Here is a 16,666-nt window from a genome sequence, read left to right on the forward strand (position 1 = left end):
AACTCACGAGAGGTTACACAAATTTTCCTGCAAGCGCAATAAGTAAAACTTTTGACTGTAGTTGTGTAAGAAGAGGAGGTTGAGTGCCTCTTTAAAACTCGAGTGTGGCTGCTTAGTCAGTAGTAACTCTCCTCCCACCCCCCTTCTTCCACTGCTGGGTAACTTTTGTTGCAATATGGGTGTGACTTTTGATGGAGCTCCCCTCCCAGTTATGTCATTACTTCAGTTCCTTTGAATCAGAATAAAAAGTGCAGCGAACTTCAGACTCATTGACTGCAGACTTAACAAGTGTCGGGGCTTTTCTTCTTTCCACGGTTTGCAAGGATCTCTGGTTTTTGCAAAACAGTTCCGAGAAAACAATGGCCAACTTCTCCTTATGGGCAACTTTTGGATTATGTTTGCTGAAGCTTTGTCTAACAGAAACACGTAAGTTTTTTATGAATGAAAACATGGTTGCTAATAAGTTTATGCTTGAGACAGCAAGAGCTCTTCTCTGCTAGATAGCTAACAGCTTTCTTGCATCTATATAAAGTTTTATTATTTGTAAGAGTTATCAGAGATGCTTTAGAACTGCAACCTCACTTGTGCTGGTCTGTACAATCACGGAAAGCTGTGTATTGCTTCTACAGGGCAATTCCAGATCTATAAAAAGTGAATTGTAGGTCATTAAATTTAAGTTTAAACTAAGAACAGAAGTACATTAGGGAATTTCGAATAGCTCTGGTAAAGCTCAGTTCGACAATGTGACTGCTGTTACATACTTAATTTGCTCTCCCAGCCCCGTTTCAGACAGCAGAGAAAAGAGGGGGGGTTGAGGGGGATGGAGAGGGACACACACCTCCCCCCCAGCATACAACAACTGCATTCTTGCTTTTACATGGGCTGAACTAACAGCTAATACATACGGCATTTGGACACAGCATTGCTGAACAGAAGCAAAAGTGCAGCAAACTGTGACTGAAATTTGGAAAGCTTTTATGCCAAGCGTGCTTGTTTCTGACTTCCTAAGGTTTCTTTGGGGTTCACTGACAAGATTTTGGAACAAAGGGGGTTCGAAGTGACCACAAAATTCAGTTGTTTCTCAATTAACTTTCTGTAGCTTGCTTATCTGCTTCAAATATTTGTATTTAAAATGAAACGTTAATACAGAGAAAAAAATAAACGTTTTGTGTCCAAAATGACAAAACGCTTTTGAAACTTCACATGGTGCAGGCTCAACTGTGTTTGAGGGAAATGGCCATGCTTTTAACAGACTCTCCCTGTGACAGCAGCTGCCTCGAGGCATTTTGTGGTTAGGGATACCAATTATGCTTCTACATTATTTTGCTACTCATCGGTTCCAGAAGTCTAACGAAATACATTTTTCACAGCCATTGTCACCCAAGGGCTGTGTGTGTGTGTACAGTAAATTCGTATTTCATTAGTTTGAGCAGCAGTAGACACTTCTGTAATGGTTGCAGCGCTGCCGGGCTGTGGATGGGTGTGTCGAGTGAACAGTTCCCAGCGCATCTGAGATAGCTGAAGCGCCCTCATCACTTTTCTTTCTGAAATTGTCTGCCAATTGTACCAAAATGCTCTTGCTAAAATCAGGTATATGGATAAAGCCCTTAGAGAAAGGGCAAGGGTACTGTAAACAAATGAAGTATGTCTGAGATGCGTTTAAAACTTTGGCTTGGTCCAAGTCTATATGCTGTATAAGCATTATAATTATTTGGTTACCACCTGCTCAACTGATTTCTCCTTTTATGAGCTGCCAAGGAGCATCCTAAAAGAAGCAGGGTCTGCACTGACTCTGGGAGCAATGCACTTTTTACAGTGAGACATAGCAGAAAACCCTATCTTCTAGTCTTCAGCGTAGTTACGAAAAGTATGTCAAACTTCACATATGCCCCACAGGGAAGATTCTTTAATGGCTTAGCAAGGTATTAGACTGTAGCTACAATATATTTTCATTGGTATGCGGTACATTCCAGTATGACTTTGTAGTCAGTAATGACTTCAAAACAGCAATTGGTGGTGGTTTTATTTTCTTTTTTAAACCAGTGGCTTTGCTGTGTATCAGAGAGTAGTGACCATTGCTGTTGGGAAACACCTTGCTTGAAGACAAAATTCAGATCTGCTCCTGAGTTGGAATTTTGATTCTTTTAGTACAGAATTTCACAGAATTAGAAAGGACCTGGGATTACTGTTAACGTGATTACTAAAGGAAAAATGAGATATAGAGAGCAGCTGAAAAACTTACTCATCCTGAGTTCTGTGTGTTTGTGACCATACTGACACATGAGCAAGGTGTACGGATGGTATTGATGTGAATTTTGTTGTCTAAGGGGTCTGAATCCATGAGGATATAGATGCTGACATCTTGGTTAATGATGATTCTGGAGGAGATATTCCCCTGTGAGCATTATGTATTTCTAAAAATATTTCTCTCAAAGTTTTCCTTAACACAAAGCAAATCCTAGAATTTTGACCCCCAGACTGGAGGAAGCTGGAATACAAGTAGCAGTAAAGATGAAATGAAAAGAGGGAGAATAAGTCCAACAGTGTGAGGGAGCAGTTTAGCTCTTAGCATTGGAGAGGTTGCCAGAGTCTCAGGGCTACTGTGGCTATCAGTCAGTCACAAAGGAAGGGGCCAGCCTGCCTCTTGGCTTATATGTCATGTAAATTTGTAAATAAGGAAGTTTGAAGAAGCTCTTTGTGCTAGTTTATTTTCATTTAGTCCTTACAGTGTGTGTCTTGGCTATTTTCCCAAAGCTGCAAAGTAACTAGACTTTATTAAAGTTCAAGTGAACTTCCATCATCGTTTAATGGAAAGGTTATATACCTGCCCCTGAAATACTCTCACACACAGAGCCAACAAACCATGGCAGAGGACTGTCTTGCAGTCTTTGGAGAAATGTTTGTTGATTCTTCAGCTCACCACAATGCAGCACCATTACCTTGAAAACAGAAGTCAGAGAAAGGCTTAATGAGGAAAGATAGCATCATACAATTGAGGAAGAACTTTTTAAACTAAGTGCTTTTAAAAAGGACTGGTAGCTCTAGCCAAGGTTAAATGAAATGTTCCCCCATATCTAGAGTGTCTTTCTTTCCAGAACAGTTCCCATTGACTTTTATAGGCCAGGACTTGAGGACAGTAGTAATATTGCATTTATTCATCTAGCACCTAAACGTACATGAAGTTCTACTGTAGCAAGAATGTGCTAGCAGGATGAGATGTCCTGAGCTGCTGATAGATACGTATAAACAGCAGAGAGAATCATGAGCTCATTACTGGTAAAATACTTGTAGAAAAGATGTGTTCTGAAGAATTTCATGAAGGGGTAAAAAAAAAAAGCTTTCATTGAAGGACAACTGCCATTTCAAATGAAAAAAATTATGGAAGAGAGCAGGAAAATATAGTGCGGAAAGATGTAGATCTCCAAGGGATGTTTGGTTGTATGGCAAGGAACGTTGATGGGGAAGCAACTAAAATTAGTTACACAGGCAGCATTAAGTCTTGAAGAATTTAAGTTAGAGAAGAAATCTGAAGTGTATCCAAGCAAGAATCTAGTGTAAACCTCTGCAGACATTTCCACTAATTTGGATAGCAATTGTCAGGAACAGGGGAAAATAAATGAGGAATTAAAAAAAGGTAGCAGCAGCAATCAAGTTAATGTATAATAGGAGTGGAGCCTATAGATACGTGAAAAATTAGAAAAAGTAAAAACTGCATTGCTGACATGGCGGAGGAAAGAGCTCTGTGGGATATGGGTTAATTAAAAAGCAAACGGCAATGTTCTTGCCAGAGAAGAGATGGTATTCAGAGGGAGTGGCTAGACAGCAACAGTAATTTGCTTTGAAAATAGGTTGCTAAGAGACATTGTTTTTAAGGAGAGATTAGATAGACTAGATGAACATCTTTAAAGGACAGTTTGGATATTGGTGATTGTGCTACTGGGTAAGAAAAGGGAGTAGATCATCTCTGGTAACTCTCTTTCTTCTTTGATAAAAGGATAATTTCAGTTCTGAATGTAGTTGACCGGTAGTGGAATACATTGTAGAGAAGCAGGGCAAAGAATGATGTAGATCTTCTTATATATAAGGAGTGAGAAGTCAGCCCAAGAACTTAAAAGTTTTTCAGAATTCTGGAGATGCTGTAAGAAGGCTTCTGGTCTTTTTGCTTCACATTTCTGCTCCTGCACTAATGGATAAGTGTTTAAAAATACAGTCAAGATAGAAAATGATAATTCTCAACTTCGTATGACATGTATTCTGTTATTTACAAACTTTTTTTTTTTTTTTTTTTTTTAAAGAGAACCCTATGCAAGAGAGTGAGGGAAAGTGTTCTGCCAAACTCTCCTCTAAAATTGCTTTTTCAGGACCAAGGCTAAATGTAAATAGTTACCTGTGAACTGTAACTTCACAGAGAGGATAATCATGACACAAATATGACCCACCGCAGTAATCTTGCCTACTTTAAAAACAATACAACATTGTACTGGAACAATTCACAGTATTCAAACCACATGATATTTTAGCATCAGCTGGGAACTGAAAGCATGTTTTATCAAATTTCATTTTTCAGTACTAAATCGAATTCTTAGACTAGAGAAGTTCAAACTTCCACTTGAAGGCCAGCAAAGTGAGAAGAGCAAGACAGAGGTCAGCAACATGTCTCTGATACATGCATCATGATTGCTACCAAGTAAAACCCACATCTACAGTCTATTTTGTTCTTTGCCTTTACCTGGAAGGGTTTCTTAGTGATATACCTGGTGGCTTGGACTGTTCTCCATGGGTTGTCACCAACTGTAGGCGTGAAGCCAGTTTGGCATAGCCGCTAGTCATTTTCCAGACTAGACCAGAAGTTCATCAGCTGTTAACATGCAGTTGTCTCTCACTCCCAGGGAGGTAATAATTATCTCAAAGCCATCAGACACTGTCATTATCAGTGACCATTATGGCTGCTGCTAATACTGGTGGCAGAGGGGATTGTGTCAGTCCTGGGTGTTTATCAGCTTCCTCCCTGGCAAATCACAGGCCTCCCTACGGTGGCATCAGCAGTAATATCAGTAGCAGCTGGCTGTGATTTCCTCCCTTGCCGTGGCTGCTGGAGCTGGCCCCACCCAAGGGACGGCGGAGCAGCTCGTCCTAGGAGTGAGTTCGCAGGCAGTAATGTGAAATGGCAACTGAGAGAAAGAGGGGTTTTCCTTGGAGAATCTCTTCAGTCACACTGAAAGTTCAGCTAATTAAGATTTAAAGTTCAAACCTCCGTGACTGTTTCCTGCCTAACGAAACCTGCAGTCATTTTTGGAGTCTGTGCTTACAATTAAGAACATAATTGAACTCTTTTGTACGCACTGGCTTTGGGACTTTCCAGTTCCTCTACGTGACAACACTGGCTGCATTATATAATGCAGCAACTTATTTCAGTACAAAAACCTTCAACCCTCACATTGTGAAACAGAAAAAAAAAAAAAAAGAAAGGAGTTGAAGAATAATGTACAATTTTAGCAATTGCTAACATGGAAGCTCAAGCAACCATGCCAGTTCAAAGTAAAAATCACAGAGAAAACCTGAATTTTACTTATATTTGCAGTTTGAAAATTAGATTGCTTCGCTTTTTTCTTTCCTTCTATTGATGACTGAGCTAGGCTTAGTAGCTGGAAGCTCTAAGAGACTGCGTTGTGTCTTTGAAAAAAAAAACAACCTCAGACACGCAGCAGCTGTGGTAAAACTTCCGTCTCTGTTTCTGGTAATGATACTGTTCCAAAAGCAATGTGAGATGGTTATAAAAGAGGTTACCAGGGTACAGGCTGACAGCTGCCTAGAAAAAGGGCATAAGCCAGCAATCATCAACTATACAGTTAATGTGTGTTTTACTAAATACTTGCTTTTGTAAATAAGAAACTGCCTTTGACGGAACGTGTAATAGTAAAAAAATCTGCTGCGATGTAGCTTTTGTTGATTATGTATGTCTCACAGTGGCAGCATGTTAGCAAAACAGGTTCTCAGAAGTATATTTCCCTAGGGGGCTTTTTTATTGTTATTTTTGTTAATGGATAGGTGTCTGTAAAGAAGCAGGGTGTGGTATGTGTGGGTAGATGTAATGAATAGTTTCTGTATGCATTCCCATACAGAAGTGAATGGTTAGCTGGAGCTCGGTGTATAGTCTGTGGCCACCCAGGACCCTGTGAGCAGATGTGAGCGAGCTCTGTCCAGGTAGCGAGCAAGCTGCTATACAAACTAGGGTCTAAAAGTCAAGCGCCAACCTTGAGTTGGCAGCCTCCCTGAGAGAACATACCCTGCCACCGGGAAGGCTTATCAGCGAGGGACTGGTATCACACTCGCCAGAGCAGCAGGACTGCAGCCGTTTTCAGAGAGCAGGCAGAGCCCACAGGCCCACTCCAAACAGACTAAGCAAGCTGGCGGCTGCTCTTTCTGCAGCACGGAAATGCAATAATTCAACAGTGCCACAGGGGTGATTGAGATGGTAGTGATTAGTCGTTTACCTACTCTTTGCCATTGGCTGGTGCACGTCTTCTAGACAAGATGGAGTATTCCTACTGGCGAATGAGGATTCTAAGACGGTGATACAGTACATCACTGCCAGGGGAAGCCAGGTCTTCCCAACTCCAGCATGGTGCTCTGGGTGAAGCTTCTGCACAGGGAATATGGAATAGTTAACTGGGCAGGTTCAAGGGAAAGTAGTATTTGCCAGTTATAAAGAAACATGATTCATTAATAATGAAGACACTGAAGGTGAGGCCTGACCTCATCTTAATGTTTTGCTTTCACTCACTTCTGTATTCCTCCTCCTCCTGCTTGATTAGGTGTCCTCCATTAATTTACATGTCCTTTCCCTTTTCCATCATTCACTTATGCATGTAAGTGTAGAAAAAAAAGCCTCATTTGCTAACAAGTATTCATATTTATAAATGTAGGGTTTTGTTCTCTGTTCCTATATAATGCTTATGCACAAATCCAACATATAGGAACATTTAGAACATGGAAGTGAAATAATATGTATTCTGTTCAAATCAATTTCTCCAGTAACAGTGCTATAAAAAACAGATAAAAATTTTCTTTGTTGTTCTGACAGTTTTATCCTGTTTATTTGTGTGCTATCTATACATGCACTGAAGACAGGCAGCTGTTTTGATTTTGGTAGCACAGTGAATGCAAAGTATAGTTTTCTTAAGAAGTTCTTATTCAAGACTTATCTTTTTACGATTAGGGATGTCTGAAGCTGTTTGCCAAATGAGAACTGACTTAGATCTTTTGTCCTACTGTCTTAACTTCACACTTCTTTAGGTTCAAGAACTTTAAAATTTATTTAATAATTAACTGAAGAATGATGTCTTAAATTTAGTCAAGTTTCTCTCCTGTTTGAAGCAATACTTCCTGCTGATAACTATCAGCTATTGTCTTGAGATCTTGGAGGTATTTGTACAGAAAGGCATGATGCTCTGGGAAAGCCGAATGCCGAGAGACATAAAAAGACCCAGCAGGTCAGAGGAGGAGCCAAGAACAGACCCACGTTCCCTAACCTGAAGGTGGGCCACCTGGTCAGGATGCCAGAAGGCCACGTGGCTAGCATGTTACAAGTCCAGAGAAGTTTGGGTGTCACTGTGCAGCAGCTAGGTGTATCCAGGTGGTACCCAGGTATATCTTCTAAATGTCCACGTCTTATTTTGAACAACTTTTTCTGTTTCTCGCACCTATTTACTGTTTTCCCCACTAATCAAACTCCGCATCTCTGGGACACCTGGCTGAAGCAGTCCAATAAATCTGATAGACTCTTGTCAGCCTGTGTCTCTGGTAGAAGGTTATATCCATTTGATCCAGCAAAACTTCTGCTCAGCAGCTTAGTCATTCTCAGGCAAAATGAAATGTAGAGACCAAGTTCTTCTTCCAAGACACAAGCCTCAGAGAAGACTCAAATGACAAGAAAATTATCTTATTTATATTTTTTATGATTTTCTTTTGATTTGAGCCTAACGTGCTGGCACTGACTTACTGTCATTGTGTTCAATGTCAGGTTAATAAGGCAGGAGCACCCAGTGACTTCAGAAGATTGGTATTAACGAAATATCACACTTACATTGCACTAGCAAGAGTCACTTTGGGTTCTTGGGAGGAGCAAAAACTCTTCTTGGACAGAAAATAAAAATACTTTTCTTGAAATCTCATATTGAGCTCTACACTCTTAAAATTCTCTTTTCTAGAATGTAACAAAATCATTTTATAGCCTACAGAGAATAGATACTTGGTGGTTCCAGTTCATCACTGATTGGGCACAGCTAAGGTTTTAGACAGGCAGTTATCCAATTCACAATTTTTGTATTAAAAGCAGTAACAGGCAGACATTTTGAGCATGTGAGACACCTTGCCGTGGTGACTGCCTAGAGAGGAGTTTCTTTCCTCCTTTTGTGGCTTGCCTCAGAAAACCCTGATTTGCTCGCTGTTGTGGTGTAAAATGTTGCAGAGCTCTTCTCAGAGTGTGGATGATAATTTTTGTGTCTCCTGACATTTCTAGTAGATCAGTCCTATTCATTCTTTTTCTTATGGCTGTATTTCCTGGCTGCTTGTTGTGTGGGAAAAGATCACAGTAGTTTTGCTTTACTGTCTCAACATCTCCTTGACCTGCCAAGTCTCACACATTATCTAGTAGTGATATAGTTCAAGTTCACCCTGAACAGCGCACAGCATTAACTGGCTTTTGAAACAGTGAAGCAGAGGAAATCTTAAAGCATCATGGAAGGGTAAGACCAGCACAGTTACTCAGTTTTTTTCAGAGCATCTCTAGGCATAAGTACTAGACAGCATTTTCTGTTTCTGTTCATGTGGGTTAGAGAAAAGCCCAATCGTCCATATTTCCAGGAGGAGGCATATCCTGTGACTTGGAGATTATCAAGACCAATGACTGAATCCAAATTTGTTTTCTGTTAACACTTTGCTGAGAGTATATTTTTATGCAGGTAGTTTGTATAACAAGTAGTTTGTGTTTCTTTCTGGAGCTGGAGATCTTTTTTCTTCTTCTTTTATATTTCCTAACAATTCCTATTATTTACACACATGCCAGTGGGGGCCAGCCCTATCATAAATTAGTGTAGAGTACACAAAATTTTACATACAGAACAATGCAAGACTGGTAAAATGTTGCAACAGTGCCCTTAAAGATCAGTGGAATTGCTATCCAAAATTTTGCATTTGCAAATGAATGAATTCATTAATTAATTTCCTTTGTTGAGCAAAGGAAGAAAAGTTCAAAAAATTCTCTCTGACTAGGTTACCCTTCAAAATAAAATACAGGCAATATTATTTTCTTCAATTGCTTCTATGTTGTCACAATCCCATTTAAAAAATATAGCATAGCCAAAGCATTGAAAGTCTTGGGCCCAGCAAGGGTTATATCCATTAATAACCTACAAGTGTTTTTTGATAACATTTACTTGATGATACACATCCGCATCTTCAAAGTTCAAGGTGAGCATTAGTAACAAAATATAGTGGTGTCTCCTCAGTATATCCTACAGCACCTTAAACATTGGAAAATTTTGACATCAACATATGTCTGAGATGTATTCCTTCCACTTGTCACCTGCTGGATTCTTCCAAGTACCGTAAAAGAACTTGAATACTTCTTGAAAGAGATTTGACATCTTATGCTTTCTCAGTTTATCACTTCAGAAACAGGTGCTGTCTCTGATGAAATTTTCTGTGTAGTGTTTCTTTTTCTTGTGTTACATGGAGTTCACATAAATATTACAACATTTGGTCTAGCGGGGGTTACTGTCTTATCTGGTGTGTTTCATCAACACATTCATCACAGTTGGTATCAGGCTGGATGTGTTTAAATTGCTGTAGAACTTAAAATTTCAAGTCTAGATAGTGTTACTTAACAGAGTAAAGATGATCCCAGCTAGTGAGAAAGAAGTGAACTGACAAATATGCCGATAGACAATAATAACTAGGGGTTTTTGTAGCCCTGTGACAGTCAGTGATTTTATCCCCACCTCACAGGTAGGGAAACAGAGAGAAAGCAAAATAAGTCACCCAGCAGCATAGCTGTAAATAGACCATTTTCTCCTAAGTCCCAGCCTGGTGTTTCATCAACAAGATTAGTGCCTTGTTCACTTGAACTTCAGAAAGCAGCTATGATTTCACATACAGGGCTATTTCAGTTGAAATAAGCATTATTATTCTTCATAAGAAAAAAGTCCTCTTGCAACCATTCTTCTACTGGTGCAGAGGTGAACAAGAGTATAGAGGACCAGAGCTTTCTCTGCAAAGCTGTTATCTTAAAACCACAAAACTCTCCAGTTACTGTTTGGTAATCCATCATTAAGCCTGGCTATGCAATCCTTACTTCAGCTGGACAATCCATGAGAGAAAATACCCTTTATGAGTAAGAGCTAAGTATTTTCCTAATTTTTGAAACACCCTTACAACCCATTGTTTACAGACCTGCACTGAATTTATTAACAGTATCAGTCAAATACTTATCTGACTTTATTACTCATACTCATAGCGCTGAGGTCATGTCACTTTATCGACATCAGTCACAATCACATTGCTGTTGACTCACAGCAATTGCAAGGCAACATATTAACACCTTTTTTCCACGCTGACATGATACAAATATATCCACAATGATAGTCACAGCAACACGTTGAAGACCTAATGTAAGTCTGTCTTTAACTTACTGGTTTGGTATCTTGAATTGATTGCTATATTGGGAGATATCTCAATATCTCCCATCCGGCCAGAGGAAATAGTTTTAAAAGTTAGCTGAATTGGCAGTATTTCATGAATTGATATAGTAAGGTGTGTCTAAGATGCTTTCAGACTGTTCAAGAAAGACAGATGGGATCTATACACAACGACTGGTAGCAGGTCATCTGGAAAAGGGCTTCCATGCTGTGCCAGCTGCTTCTGCTGGTCCTAAGAGAGATCTCTGCTTTGTTTAAAGAACTTCCCACTTTTATTTTTTGCAAGTACATGAGATCTTCTTACTTCTGATTTCAGAGTCCTTTACTGGGTTGCTTTCCTTTTCAGATCTGATAGAAGCTTACTCGTCTCAATCCATCTTTTATACTGTATATAGCTCACTGTTAAAACTCATTGTCACATGATAATAATGGGTCACACCAGATCAGTTTTTTGCTTTGTCTGGTGTACGTCACAGGCAACTCAATGAATTTTGGTTCAAGAATGTAAGTAATTTCCTTGGGGAAAAACAATCTTGTGGTGCTTTGTTAATAATAAATTACTACCTATCTAGGATTTTCTATTTATTAAGATGGCTTATACCCAATTTGCTATTTGAATTCACTCTTGCTCAGAGTGAATCTGACTTCTTGATGCTTTCCAGTGTCATGAAACTCACAGTACCTGAATTGAGGTCTTTCACTGTATGATTTGCCATTTAAACATTGATTTAATTCTGGATCTTTTCATAAAATCCAGCTATATTTCATTAAAATAGAAGATTACAAGAATCAGCAAGCATCAGAGCAAAATCACTGGCTTCACAATGATTCCAGCACTTTTGGGAGACAATGATGCTTCATGATTTGAGGATGATTATATGCAAACAGTAGTGCATTGCCCTTACATATCTCCACTGCCTAAATATATGTAGGATTTAATTCAGTATTTGAATTCACAAAATATTGAGGCCACGCTCCCAATTCCTCTTTCCCATTCTTCCCTTGTGCAACTGAATCTTCACTGCCTCTCATGAATTGTTAAATTTAAATAAATATTTTTTAAAAATAGGAAAAAATATATGAAACCCAGAGCATATTATTATTCTCACCACATTTGTGACAGCAACAGCATTGTGTACATACTAATGTTAATTGCAGACTCTAGTTATTAAACATACCTTTTTACTAAACCAATTATAAAAGATTCAAAACTAAGACTGTAAGAATTATTAAAGAAATTTAACTGAACACCTAGCTTGGGATACAAATAACGTGCATGCATCTTAGGAAAGTTTCTTGCTAGTCAGTATTTTCAGTGTCAATCTCAAGATTCTTGAAACTGTAGTATATGGCTGAATAGAGTGACACAGAGTGCAGAAAATGGAAACAGTTTGCCACCAACAATTCCAGTAGAAGTTGCCTGCTGGGCATTCTGGTTACAAGCTATGGGATCCCTGCCCTTCTGGTATGAGGGGAAAAACAGAGGGAGTAGTGGATGTGACAGTGTTTTCTTCCATCATCAGAAGCTTGCACTGATTTAAGGTAGCATAAGAGCTTTCCCATTGATTTTTATAGATTCTAGATGAGATTTGATTGAGTAGGTTGTGTTAATCATGACATGTTTTTTACAAAGTGATCCTTCCAAAGGTAGATTTTTGCTTGAACCTTACTTACTTCAGATCCCAAGCCAAGAATTTCCGCCAGTGAAAATCTTAAGTTTGGTGGTTTTTTCACTCTAAGTCTGTCCTAATATTTCCAGAGTAAAATTTCAAGGTCTTCAGCAAGTAAAAATTAAATGCGCATTTTATGAGTTTTATTTTTTTCAGCAGTGCGTAGTATGCTTCCCAATGCTCCTAAGAGCACCATGGTTGCTATGACTCTATTGAAAATGTACTTATGGCTGGGTACTTCTTGGGTTTTTATGGAGAAGAACACATTGAGGTCAACCCATCTCTGAAACTGCAGTAGCTTGTACACACAGCTGGATATGCAACTTTCATCTTTCATTATTGCCTGTGAATTAAGCTCTTCAGACTTCTTCCATGATTTGTTCTTCAGAGAACAATTTCTTCCAAGCTTATTTCTTTACTTTCTCTTTCATATCTAGCATTTCTGATCTCTTCAAATCACACCATTTGTAAGGTCTTATGGATAACAATAACCAGACAGAACTGCTAGCAGAAGTTACTCAAAATCCACTGTGGAAAGAAAGCAGGGTTTCAGTGTAACATCACAAAGCGAGTCAGCTGCTTTTTGTTAACTGTTGATTCTAATAAGCTGCTTCAGTTTTTGGTTTTGATTTGATTATCAATCACCCAGTAATTTGTCAGGACTTGGAACTCTTCCATATTCTGGAGACCTTCAGAATGCAGCTGATACTATGCCTTAGTCTGCGTTTTTGGGAAAATCACAAATATTCAAAAGTAGTGTTTTATCCATGTTTAAAACTGCAAAGTTACATACAAAGGTTACAGCTATAGTCTTAATCTGAGAAATCTGAATTTAGTATGAGTCATTAAATCATGCACTACATTGGAGGCTTCAGTTCTCCAGTTTGATTTCTAGCAGGCCAAATTCAATGGATTATTGGCTAATATTTTAATCGATATGCAATTAACAACTATGATCCCAGATTTAAGTGTTTAATATTGTGCTACTTTGTACAAGCAACTTCTACAAAAATGTTGGGTTTCATCTTAATTTTCCCAGATATTTGAAAAAAAATGGAGAGGGTTTGTGAAAGAAACTGGGAATGAGTTCATCTGCATTGTGGGGATGCTGAGTTTGGAATAAGTACTGATATGCCTTTTGTTTGGGTAGTCCTCTCCTGCATTATTTGTTACTAGGAAGTCTGCATGGGTCATTTGTCCTTTGACATGTCTTACATTGTGAGGCATATTCTAGGCATCCTTCTTTTTAGTATATCTGCCAGACTAATGTTATCCTTGTTTTAACTGGCTGGCTTTCAGAGCTTTTAAATGATTCTTGGGGTTCCTTTCTCTGTTGTTTTCTTGCAAAGTGGCCTTGTTGAAGTCAATAGATATTCTATTTCTTATGTTTTTTTTTTTTCTCTTTTTCAGTTTTGATCATTACTTGCCTTTCCACAATGAACTTATTGTACAAATAATTTTGAAATGTTGAAAATATTTATTAGAGGTTTTCCTATATAACTCAGAGGAACAGAGGAAACATAAAAAGCATAGTTTTTTTAGTTTAGAAATTGTTAAAAAAAATAATTCAATATAATGTGAAAAATAATTTCAAATCACACCTGGTATTATTATTGAGTAGTATACTGCGAATAATTAAAATTCCAAATCTGTCATTTAGTTGGACTTGTTAATCATAGGCCTGATTTTGTATTGATTTCTTATCTAAATAACCACAGAACTTAAATCAGACTTCCCATGTCTTGTCAAGGAGGAGGCTGAATGTAAAAGCTGCAAGAACACAGTAAAATAATGTAATAGTTCTTTGCTCTTACAGGATTCTTTATCAGTAAATCTAAAATTGCTTTATTAAGGAGGTTAGTTGCAAACTGAGGTAAAGAGAGATGAATTGGCTTATCCAGGTTCTATCAGCGAGTAAATGACAGAGCAGGGAATACGCATAAGGCCCTTTGAGCTCCAAGCTGGGGTCTGTCTGCTGACCAACGCTGTCTCTCACCTGCTTTTATCCCAAATGACTAAACGATTTGATTTCAGTCAAACAGTGAAAATCAGACTCCAACTATTATTCATCAGCTTTGTTTCATGTTTGTTTCTTCACCTGGATTGCATGGAACTGATCCCAACTGATTCGCTTCACAGTCCCTCTTACTCAGCCTTTGGGGTTAGACTACTCATTGTACAGCCTGAAGCTTTCCTAGTATCGACAATGATGATTATGTTTTCATCATCTCGAGGGAAACATATCTGATAACTGTCTAATTCCAGGACTATGATTTCACTGCCTGCAATTTTTCCACTGAGGTGCTGCACAGCTGTACCATGTTCTAGTGGACTCTGAAAACTTTCAACTCACTGTTGGGTGAAACTGTTAAAGAATAATATTAATGTCAGCAGCAAGGAAGTTTATCGTAAGTGATGACACTATATAGGCTCACTCAGGATGTTTACCAGAGCAACAGTTGCCAGGCAGATAAAGTATGTTTGGAAGATGCATTAGCAGACTTTTTTCTTCCCGCAGCAGCTGCTGAGGAATGAAACATATTTCTTGTACTTACTTGCATTTTGAGCCACTCTGTGAATGCTTGATTCATTAATAGTCCTGTCCCTCCCCACACACTTTTTAAAATTAGTAGTCAGGAAAGCTATCAGATTAAGAGACTGAAGATTTTTGCCCGTCAGTAAACAGAGACAATTACTTTGGTGGCAGTAGGCAGATTTGTTAAGAACAATTTAGAAGGAAGTCAACAGCTTGCGCTTTGTCCCACATCCCATTTCCAGTGTGCCCTTGCTGAAGTAACACAGAAATGGAAGGAATACTTATTAACATGTGGTGGAGAAAGGAGATCCTCCTCTGCAGTGTATCCCTCTCTGGCTACTGTCTGTATCCCCAGCCACATCTCTCCTTTTCATTTCAGAGATCGACTTGAGCCCACTTGGATCACAGGGTTAGCATGGTTATGTCATGACTTTTTATGTAGTTAACAGCATACAGGAGAGTGAGGAAGCTACTATCTTATTTGTCTTTTCAGCCCAAATTACTAGGTACACAAATATAACTGGGTAGTAGGAACAGCTTTGGCACAACTTCAAAGAAAGGTCTGATTTTATACCTTTGGATCTATGGAGAGACATCTTCACTTTCTTGTCACCACACCCAACTACTGAGAACCTGTTGCCTCTGTTTATGGCAGGCACTCCTTGCAACATGCAAGTAAATTCCTTCTAAAGTGTTTTCCTGGACTTTACTGTCTTTAAAAAGCCAGGTGTGCAGATAATTCCCACCCCCTCCACTCCCCATCCCTGAATATCAGCAATCTGTTAGGGGTATAACTATGCTTTTAGTTCTGTCCCATGAAAATTTTCAAGACTTAGAACATTTTCCTATGGCAAACTGAAATGAAAACATGAAATTTTAAAAAATGCTACAGGGAAATTTTGGACTAGGTTCCTTAAACCATCTACTTGTATTCCAACTATGTAAACATTTAAACTTAACTTTCTTAAATTGTTTTATTTTATTTTGTGCAAACTAACTAATTACATTTCAAAATGAAAGGCAGTTTCAAACTGAAAAACAAAACCCTTGTTTTGCTTTATTTAAGTATCCACAAGGGATACTTCCAAAACTGAAAATATGGTTTATTCCCACTCAGTCTGGAAATGTATTTCCTATAAATCATTTTAGGTTTCACAACTTGGCAATACCCCAAGGAAAGCATTTCATCTGACAACTCCCAAGAATTTGTCTCCCAAGACTTATTTTCACTGTCACTATTTGGAGAAACCTCGCTTATGGTGTAGATGGCTTATTTCCAGGTTTGTTTCTCTACTTTTTGTAGTGAATGGTGGCTAGCAGAGCAAGAATATCATAACTGGGAGAACAGAAAAACATCACCCAGCCACACTAAATGACTACATGTTGCTTGATCCTTGATGCTTTTTTGTTGCGATGGTAAAGGACTGCAGCCTCATAGACACACACTTGCTTAACTCATGTGGATCCTGCAGATTTTGACTTGTAAATTTTGATCAGAGTGTAGTCATCCCAGTTTAGAGTCCGATTTTCCCAGCACAATTTTCCTTTCCCCATCAGGCCCTGAGGGATTCAGGTATAGGTGTGTTTTAATGATGTCGACACGTGTCTATTAGTGATTGTGGCTGGGATTAATGAATCATTTTACATAACCTAGCGAACAGCTATCCAGCGGTTTTCATCACTACTGACCTGGGCTTTAGTCCTACTTCTGACATAAAGGTGGAAGCCTCTGTATCCTATTACAGTTGTCTGGGCTGCAAATT

General features: G+C 38.7%; 1 protein-coding gene across 20 annotated transcripts in view; it reads left to right on the forward strand.

Moving 5' to 3' along the window:
* Positions 1-238: 238 nt before the first annotated feature.
* The window catches only part of CD44 (CD44 molecule (IN blood group)), a 63,364-nt gene continuing 46,936 nt past the window's right edge, over positions 239-16,666 (forward strand). For all 20 annotated transcript variants that reach the window (XM_075030903.1, XM_075030909.1, XM_075030912.1 and 17 more), the window contains exon 1: positions 239-426. In XM_075030903.1, coding sequence (XP_074887004.1) covers positions 360-426 — 67 coding nt within the window. In that variant the 5' untranslated portion in view covers positions 239-359. The remainder of the gene's footprint in view (positions 427-16,666) is intronic.

The sequence above is a fragment of the Buteo buteo genome, chromosome 6 (genome assembly GCF_964188355.1).
Source record: "Buteo buteo chromosome 6, bButBut1.hap1.1, whole genome shotgun sequence".
In the NCBI taxonomy this organism is placed as follows: domain Eukaryota; kingdom Metazoa; phylum Chordata; class Aves; order Accipitriformes; family Accipitridae; genus Buteo; species Buteo buteo.